General features: G+C 39.6%; 1 protein-coding gene across 2 annotated transcripts in view; it reads left to right on the forward strand.

Moving 5' to 3' along the window:
* Positions 1-10611, forward strand: part of LOC133630876 (phosphatase and actin regulator 1-like) — a 111850-nt gene that overhangs the window by 81448 nt on the left and 19791 nt on the right. For both annotated transcript variants that reach the window (XM_062022692.1, XM_062022691.1), the window contains exons 6-7: positions 775-968; positions 3450-3606. In XM_062022692.1, coding sequence (XP_061878676.1) covers positions 775-968; positions 3450-3606 — 351 coding nt within the window. The remainder of the gene's footprint in view (positions 1-774; positions 969-3449; positions 3607-10611) is intronic.

Below are 10611 nucleotides of genomic sequence, written 5' to 3' on the forward strand. Positions count from 1 at the left end.
CAGTGCTTCACTTTTTCCAAATTGTTTTTATGTTACAGCCTTATTACAAAATAGAATACATCCGTTTGTGTCCTCAAAATTCTACACACAATAAAGCATAATGACAATGTCCAAATGTGTTTTTTGTTTATATTTTTAGATTTATAACCAGATATTAACTATAAATGAACAAGTGGATTGATAATCCATTTTACAGCTTGTTCCTCATAATTTTTACAAAATAATAGAATGATAAATGACACAATATGTTACTGCATAAGTCAACAGACAGGAGCCTTTGTTTGTTTACTTACTACTAAAAGACAAGTTGTCTAGTATGTTCACTATTTTATTTAAGGACAAAATTGTTCTTCGATTGCAATAAGAAACATATGTTTAATGTACCCTAAGATTTTTTGTTAAAATAAAGCCGCCAATGCAATTTTTTGTGGTCCCCTTTATTTAGAAACGTATCAAAAAGTATCGAAATATATTTTGGTATTTTGGTACCGGGACAACCCTAGTCACTACGGTATGGCAAGTAGCACAACCAACATTCTAAAGCTCGATGAAGCTGCTGGATGCTGACCACTCATGATACTTCAAATGCATGTAGTATCATCTTATGGAGGTTGCCTACAGCCACGACAGTTAACGTCAATGTTTTTGCCATTCTTCCTAATTAAATACCCTGTTTGCTTTTGGAGACTCGTGAGACTGAATAGAGGTGTCAATTGGAGGGTTTAGGTTTGGTTCATATTCTGTATGTTTGACGTTTCTCTTTCACTCTTTTAGTTCTGTGTTGCACGGTGGCAGCCAGTGTGCTCCTCTGGACAGAAGAGAGGTGCCGTCCGTGATCATCGACTACGAGGACGATAAGGAGAACATGCCCAATGAGTCGGACTATGAGGATCTGCCCAGCATGTATAAGGACGAGGACGATGTGGAAGACGAGGACGACGACGAGGACGACGACTCCATATTTACAAGTGAGTGAATCAAGCAGCTCGTTCATCTTACTTTTTATTACAAAATATTATCTAAGGGCAATAACTGAAGACTCAGAGCTTCTGACACATTCATGGTTTGACCTTCAATGCAGGAACTAAAATTAGCCTCACAGAAGTGTGTCCAGAACTGTGCAGAAACACATTTCCGCTATACTGGCTCTCCTTGGCAAAACTGCTCTAGTGTGTGGAGCCTCTTGTGTATTTCATGCAGTGCGTGCTGTTTTATTTGTTTGTTTTTAACTGAATCCAGGTTGGACTTTTTTTTTTCTATTTATGAATACAAAATCACATTTCAAAACTCAGCAGGTCATTAATATGACGTGATTTCCGAATCTCCACGTGCAAACATCCAATAAAGTAAAGTACCACTGATAGTCACATACACACTAGGTGTGGTGAAATTACAGTCTGCATTTGACCCGGAATCTATGCAGGGACTTTTATTTTTGTATTTTTATAACCCTATTGGCTATTTTGTCAAAACAAGACATGTAACCTCAATGTGAGTTTTTTAAATGTTTGTCTAAAAAACGACAACAAGGAAACTTGGGGGAAAAAATCAGCTCGAATAATATTTAATACAATGTATATCATGTTAAACATAAAATTACAGTTTTAAGGAAAATGTGGAGAAACTTCATGAAAAACCATGGCAGGATAGAAGGAGGTGTTTCTGGGTGTGGCTTGTATCAGGATGAATAGCTACAACACTGTGGGGCGACCGCAGAGGCTCAGCAGTTAAGTCCTTGATATATATATATTTAATATGTCAACAATTAACTGGTACCACTTGCTTTTTCTCTTGAGTGGATAATGAAAACAACAAAAGTATTTTATACATTGGGTCTCGGTTAGTTTTTGCCTCATTCCTCACTTAAAGCATGAGTGAAGAACGCGTGAAGAACACGTGAAGAACGCACTACTGACCTGATATGTCTGAAAGAGAAAGATGATACGGTATTATCTTTTTACAGAAGTTACCTGGTTGCAACTGGTTGAGGATTAGTGTTGTCTCGATACCAATATTTTGGTACAGTACCAAAATATATTTAGATACTTTTCGATACATTTCTAAATAAAGGAGACCCCAAAAAATTGCATTTTTGGCTTTATTTTAACAAAAAATCTTAGGGTACATTTAACATATGTTTATTATTGCAATCGAAGAACAATTTTGTCCTTAAATAAAATAGTGAACATACTGGACAACTTGTCTTTTATTATTAAGTAAACAAACAAAGGCTCCTAATTAGTCTGCTGACGTATGCAGTAACATATTGTGTCATTTATCATTCTATTATTTTGTCAACATTATAAAGGACAAGCTGTAAAAATTGATTATTATTCCACTTGTTCATTTACTGTTAATATCTGCTTATTTTCTGTTTCAACATGTTCTATCTACACTTCTGTTAAAATGTAATAATCACTTATTCTTCTGTTGTTTGATACTTTACATTAGTTTTGGGTGATACCACAGAATTAGGTATCGATCTGATACCAAGTAGTTACAGGATCATACATTGGTCATATTCAAAGTCTTCATGTGTCCAGGGACCTATTTCCTCAGTTTATGAATATAATATGAATTGAAAAGAAAAAATATTTTGTGACGATAAAAAATATTGATACAATCATAGTAGTATCGACTAGATACGCTCTTGTACTTGGTATCATTACAGTGAATGTCAGGTGTAGATCCACCCATGGCATTTGTTTACATTCAGGCGCGCTAGCTTTTGTTAGCAGTGACGCCGGTGAGCTATTGTATCCTCCTACGGTGTGTAGTGAAGCATGTTTAGCTATTCCCCGTCCTGCAGGGATGAAACTTACTTTATTTGTCGCCATGAAGGCGAGGATTAGTGATTTAGAAGTAGCTAAAACACTGCAGACTGCGGATGGATGTTCGCTGCCAGCTGGCTAGCCATGTCTTAAAGCACCTCTTCCTGAGGGCGTTTCAGTGTTATAACTTCACCTTTATCGTTAGATTTCAAGCCAAAATGCGATCGTTTTCCCTTTTCTGTCTACACACTGTGTCTGCTTGTAAGTACTTCGTGATTGTGCGCTGCCGAACATGCTCCTTTGCTCGTAAAACCAGCAATGTCACGACGTGACGTCATGCCCGGGAACCTGTACTTTTCAAACAGAGTATAGTACCGTTTTTGATTCTTTAGTACGGCAATACTATACTAGTACCGGTATACTGTACAACCCTATTGAGGATAAATGAACCAACCCCCACCTATTAATGCTTCAGTCACATGCAGGATCTAAAACACTTTTTAACTTTCTATAAAACATTTACAACAATCTGGTAGAGCACTCTTCAAGTTATTTACCCATCCATTATTCAGTGGTGTAAAGGTAAAGGTTCTTTTTTTTTTGGTGGCTCCTTCAAAAAGATGTATTGTCCTTGACAAAGTGAGCATTGGTATTCACGCTTCCTGGTCGTGTTTCCAGGCACACTGGCTCAGAAGGTGCTGCGTAAAGACTCTCTGGCCATCAAGCTGAGCAACCGTCCCTCCAAGAGGGAGCTGGAGGAGAAGAACATCCTGCCGGTGCAGACGGACGAGGAGAGGCTGGAGTCCAGGCAGCAGATTGGCACCAAGCTCACCAGGTGAATGTTATAAGGCAACGTTTTGGAAAAACAGGAAAAAAGTGTATTCTGTCTTAATTCAGGCCGACAAGATCTCAATTTCCTGTCACACAGAGCTGCTATAAAGCTGACGTGAGCCTTTTTTTCCCCTTCTATTCAAGCACTTCTTTATACCCTTTCATGTTTCCGGTTTAACATCTGATAAGGATGAAGGCTTTATCGCCACAAAATGAAGCTCTTAAAATGGTGCTGACCTAATTTTGGCAATGCATCTCCTCTCCTCTCGTCTTCTCTCCGCTCATACACTTTCTTCCTTCCTCCCTCCGTCTCTGAATCACCACTGACTCCTCCACAAGCGATTCACCGACATACAAGCACAAATCGCAGTTGTTTTGGAGATCATACATGATGGATCTTAACGTGCATCTCAAGATGGGGCTCTGCAAGATGATATTATGGAAAACAAGCATGCGATATGAGACCTCAGGGGAAAAAAGGAACGTTATCATCCAGAGACGTTGGCGCATAAGTGAGCTTCCCCTCTGTGATTGGAACCGAGTGCAGTGTTCCCAGAAGGCCTGACTGCTTGCTTGTCATCTTCCCAAAAATCTATCTCTTCCTCTCTGCAGCAGCGTCATGATGCACCCATTGCACATTTCACACTTTGGTGCATTCTGCTAACACTGTTGTGTCCTCTAGGTCAGGGGTCCCCAACCTATTTTCCAACAGGAACCGGTTTAATGTACAGTATTTTCCAGACCATAGGGCGCACTGCCGATAAATGGTCTATTTTTGATCTTTTTTCATATATAAGGCGCACCGGATTATAAGGCGCATTAAAGGAGTCATTTATTTCTTTTTTTCTAAATTGAAAACACTTCCTTGTGGTCTACATCAGGGTTCCCCAACATTTTTCCCACCAGGGACCGGTTTAATGTATGCATTACTTTAACGGACCAGTTTTCTACGTATGGCAGATAAAAACAGCAAAAAAAAATTAGCCTTTGGCTACAATCTGAAAGTTAAGTTGGAGAAAATGCGGTAGTTTATAAATTAACTAGATGAGGCAATTCCTGAAGGAATTGCATGTGAATGCTCCAATGCTGACAGAATGAAGTATGAATGTAAGAATAGTTTGAATGTTGGAATGTTTTAAATGTTCAAGCATTTGAATTTCCAGGAAAACCAGAATTTGGTTTGAAACTTGGGAAAGACTTAGTTTGAATGTCCAGAATGAGTGGAATATATCGAAGGTGGAATGGTTTGAATAGGTTGAAAAATGTTGGAATTGTGGAAGTGTGAAAAATTGATAATTAATTTGGAATGGGGAAAATGTCCCTGAAAACTGAGAATTCTTGGAATAAATTTACAGTTTTTGGAAGGGAGCACACAATTCTTGAACAGGCTGAATATTTTGAAGTTGGAACGGTTTGAGTGGGAGTTGTGGAACTTTGAAAAATGTCCCATTCTTTTCAATGGGAATTTCATGGAAATTTGGGGGATTTTGGGAAAAGAGGGAATTTTTTGGAAAATGCAAAAAAATTTTGAATGTTCTGAATGAGTTGAAATGGTTGGTGTTGGAATTTCTCAAATCGGTCGAGAAATGTAGTAGTAACATTTTTAATTGAAAAATGGTATGAAGGAATTCCTGGAATTTTGGGAAAACCGGGGATTTTTCGAGTTCGGAAAACAACTTTGTTTTTTGTCCTGATTAAGAGCAATATTTTGACGGTGGAACGGTTGAAATGGGTTGAAAAATGTGGAAGGAGTAGTCGCCAGAAAAAAGGGTTTGAAATAACTGGAATTCTGGGAATTCCTGTAAAAAAGATTTAACTTGGAAAAAAATGATAGTTTTAATGTCCAGGATGAGTGGAATATGTTAAAGGTGGAATGGTTTGAATCGGTTAAAAAATGTGGAAATGGTGGAAGTTTGAAAAATGGCCATTTCAATATCCCGGAAAACCTGGGGCCGTACTTATCAAGCTTCTTAGAGTGCCATTTTACACTTAAGTCCTGAGAATTTGCGAAATTTAGTCCTACTCTCAAACTTAAGAATAAAAGCTTTTTATCAACGTTCTTAAGTCTAAGAATCACTCCTACTCTCCACGATATTTAAGAGACCTTCAGAGGTGTCTTAAGTGGTTAGGAGTTGCCAGCAGGGGATGGCACTGAGGCGAGAGAGACGTGCGCGAACGTTCAGGGAACGGAACAATGTTTTTTTGTTTTTTTGATGACGAGCAGCTGATCAAACGGTATCGTTTAGACAGAGCGGATATTATTTTTGTCACAGATTTAATACTTTTCGTCCTTGTTGATTTCTGCATGTGTCTGCAGTGGGCTAGTATATATAGAGCCACCCACACCAGTTTCAAATTAGTTGCCTAATTAATGAATTGGAAAGAAAATGTTATGACAGTAGCGTATGTGTGTGGCCGTGAGGTGAGTGACGTCAGTGAGTGTGTGGGCGATAGAAGAGAGGGAGCGGTAGCGTGAGTGCCGGCGGGGACTAGTTTGTTTTGTATTATTTTGTAGTTTATTGTCAAAATATACACTCCCATTGTCCACTTAAATATTTCCAAGATATTTATTTATTCTTAGACAACGGATTCCCTTCCGTGATTGGTCATTTCTATGGACACAGAAATGACGTCACCTAAAATTCCGTTTACGGCACATAGTAATGTCGTAATTCAGCTCTGAGTGTGACACTTAAGATTCAGTCCTACACTTCGCTGAAAGTGTGAGTAAGACGCTTGATAACTAACTTTTAAGTGCAGCTTTCAGCGAAGAATTTATTTACTCTTAAGTCAACTCTTAGCAGACTTCTTAGGAGTAATTCTAAGAAGCTTGATAAGTACGGCCCCTGGAATTCTAGGAAATCTGGGAATTTTAGGGATTTGTCAAGGGAAAGCCCGCGATTGGAATGGTTTGAGTCGGATGAAAAAAGTGGAAGGTAGAGCGCGCCAAAATCTGGAGAAGAAGAAGAAGTTGAATAAAAATAGAAGAATTTTGGTGTAGAAAATCATATTAATTGTGTGAATGCTTTGGAGCATTCACGCAATTAATGTTGCTGTGCGGCCCGGTAGAAAATGCGTCCCCGGACCGGTGGTTGGGGACCACTGGTCTACATAAAATGTAATGGTGGTTCTTTGTTCAAAATGTTGCATAGATTGTTTTACAGATCATCTTCCAGCTGCTTTCTAATGATAATATGTCTTACCTTATACACACACCATAATAATACTCTTATGTTGAAGCACTTTTGCTTAACAAAGTTATACTAAAACATTTTGATAGATTTTTGATCGCCGTTTGTAATGTTCTATATTTTCAATGGAACATATAAAATGTTGGTGTTGTTTACTTGAGTCATATTGCAGTCTACATTTATCTCTTATGTGTGACTGCCATTATATTGCAGTCGACACGTATCTGTTATGTGTGACTGCCATCTACTGGTCACATTTATCATTATACCATGTACGAAATCAAATTGCTTCGGGGTCGTTAAACACAACCAGAATTATTCCGTACATTAGGCGCACCGTGTTATAAGGCGCACTGTCGAATTTTGAAGGGAAAAAAAGTTGCGCCTTTATAGTCCGGAAAATATGGTATGCATTATTTTCACGGACCGGCTTTCCACGTGTGGCAGATAAAATCAGCAAAAAAATGAACATGAAAAGTAAACTCACCATAACGCTGAAGAGATTGTCCCTGGCACGTTGATGGCATATTCTATATACCAGTGTTTCTTAACCATAGGGGCCCAATTGAGATCGGTAGGTCGTGAGTTCAAACCCCGGCCGAGTCATACCAAAGACCATAAAAATGGGACCCATTACCTCCCTGCTTGGCACTCAGAATCAAGGGTTGGAATTGGGGGGTTAAATCACCAAAATGATTCCAGAGCGCGGCCACCGCTGCTGCTCACTGCTCCCCTCACCTCCCAGGGGGTGGAACAAGGGAATGGGTCAAACAGAGTAATTTCACCACACCTAGTGTGTGTGTGTGACTATCAGTGGTATTCTAACTTATGATACACTTTTCCACCACTTCAAGAGGTAGTCACCTGAAATGGTTTTCACTTCACAAGTGTGCTTGAATGCCAAGAGTGTGCGAAAAAGTAATCAGAGCAAAGGGTGGCTATTTTGAAGAAACTAGAATATGAAACATGTTTTCAGTTATTTCATCTTTTTTGTTAAGTACATAACTCCACATGTGTTCATTCATAGTTTTGATACCTTCAGTGACAATCTACAATGTAAATAGTCATGAAAATAAAGAAAACTAATTGAATGAGAAGGTGTGTGCAAACTTTTGGCCTTTATTGTATTTTATGGCTCCTCTACCCAAATGTACTTCCGGTCGCTTTGAGTAATACTAAACCCTTGTTTATTGCTGTTAATTGGTAAATTAATTTCGGCATATTAGGAATTATAAATGTAATATTTTCATAACACATAAAACCTGTTAACTACTTTCCAAATACGTTTTTTTTTAACATTAAGGAAGCCCTACACACATGACATAACCACAGTCACCTTTACAAGCCGCAAACTTTAAAGCACGATGTGGGGAAGGACGACTGACTGTATTGCAATACTTACTAGGCTGCAGTCAGCCCTATCGCCCCTCTTGTATTACATGACTAACATTAAAGACTGAAACGGGGCCACAAACAAAATCTGGTTTAGGGCCACAAAAAGCCCTAAAGCCTGTCCCAATCCTATCATTCATGTTAAATGAGCCAGTCAATCGATGACAATAATGTCACAACCCTCCAGTTGATTTGATACTCTTAACATTTCAACAATGCAGAACAAAAATTATTTACTGTATATTTAAATAAAAACAAAAGAACAGAAGACAGTCAATTTCCAGTTCTAATCATACTTACCATTTTTTAAACGTATTTTATCGCTCCTCCGACATTATACCTCTCCTACAGCTTCAATTGCAACCCATCATGCATATTAGGTGATGACCTATATAGACCAGAGGTGTCGTGAACTTCAATGACAGTTTTGGACTAGTGGTTATTTTCCTGTGTTTCTGTTCCAGCGCTCTTGTTTTCTTGTTTCAACATCCTGTGTGCAGTCATTTCCTGCCACTTCACCCTTGGCCTGAGCGCCGCCTCCCTCTTCGTCCCTGATTGGCAATCAGAGTTGCTTGCTGTGTCTTCCCTGTTGTTTTGGATTTGCTGCTACCTCGAGTGTAGACCTTTTTTGTGCACTTTTTAGCCACATTTACACACTTTTACCCGCACTACGCCTGCCGTATCTGCAGCCTGGGGTCATGCTTCATGCGTCGCTTGCCCGAACCTGACGAGAGGTTCTTGCCAAACGCCACCCTAATAATGAAAGCATACCGAGTTCCAGAAAACTGCTCAATATTTTGGGTGGCTGGATAGCTTAATGGGTAACGATGCTTGCTCTCTGATCAAGAGGACCATGTTTCAAATCCCAGTCTTGCCCATGGACAAATGTAATTTAGGACCCCTGATATAGTAACCTGACTCTCGCCAGATCATTGTAGTTCACTGAGCTCCACACAAGGATCTGGGACTTCTCTATAGAAGATGTATTTCAGAAGGCGGGGCCTTGTAAAAAAATTTATTGATTGTGATTGGATAAACCACTTGTCTGTTATCTTGAATGACGTGCTACTTCAACCACTCACATCGAAATCAACCCGTGACGCTGATGCAGTTTTTCCCCCAGAAAATGTGTTAGTTAAGGTGGTGTCTCTCCAGGGGGAAGGAGAGGGTGGGTGGCTGTAAGGAACAGCGTAACTCGGCCTGTCGCCATCACGTCTCCATCTCATCACTGCCACCCCATTCTGGGGGGACAATAGACTACAGACTGTGGTGAAGTAGGCCGGCTTCGTCGCGTGAGGAAGCCTACAATTTTTGGTTGTGTTTTCCGCTCCATATGCTGAATGCGGATATACTATATATATCTCGATATTTTTTCCATAAAGTAAAAACAATACACAAAACAGTCCTAGTTACCTGAGATACTAAGTATGTCATTATTATGACTTAGTAAGTCAATATTTTGACTTACTAATTTACAAAGTCAAAATAATGACTTACTAAGTCAAAATAATGACTTAAGTCAAATTAATGACTTACTGTATGTAAGCGTTTACAATAAACGTTTGAAAAAAAGAGTTAAAAGTGGGGCCACATGCTGACATATGTTCAAATCATCATGCTTAATTTATTACAGCATTTGGGAAGCCTGTAGTTGATTCAAAACTAGGCTGCTCCATTACTAATGATTAATGTAACTATAGCTGAAAAAATAGTACAATAGCAATAGGAGAGACTATTCATCCCTGAACACCATGGAGTTCATGTAGGCTTTATGATGCAGTTACATTATTATATCAACTATCAGAGACAGCTTCAGGAAACTATTCTTTTAACCTAATGTCGTTTTTTGCTGCTTCAACACAGCTCAATCAACACAGAAAAAGGTAAAGTGAAATAACGTAGTTAACTGTAGGTCAATAATGCTTGTCTTTCTCTCAGACAGACAGGGCTTTGCTGTCTGTAACACAAGCACGCACACACACACCGCACAGTGAGCTAACATTACGCTAAAAGCTAATTAGCCTTCACCTCAAGGACTGCGAGCGAGCTGAGCTGCCGCTTATGTTTCTAGAACGTCAATGGGCTCATAGTGATGTTACTAGTAGTTGACTGGGAGGTGTTTATTACGATTTGGGGAGAGTCCGCTGCCTTATGCTTACCTGCAAAACACCTATCTGCTCACCCGCACCGTCTCTCCTCTCTGCCTGCCTGAGCACTGACTACATGCGCTCTGAATACGCACTGCTGATTGGCTGTTACATGCGCTCTGATTACGCACTGCTGGTTGGCTGTTACATGCGTTCTGAATACGCACTGCTGATTGGCTGTTACCGCTCTGCGTGTAACCAATCAGATGGTTCTGTGGGTGGGACAATGCTGGGTGCTGCAGAGACGTACTGACAGAGGCAGAGGCAGAACTAAGCGGA

Source organism: Entelurus aequoreus, linkage group LG16 (assembly GCF_033978785.1).
Source record: "Entelurus aequoreus isolate RoL-2023_Sb linkage group LG16, RoL_Eaeq_v1.1, whole genome shotgun sequence".
Lineage (NCBI taxonomy): Eukaryota > Metazoa > Chordata > Actinopteri > Syngnathiformes > Syngnathidae > Entelurus > Entelurus aequoreus.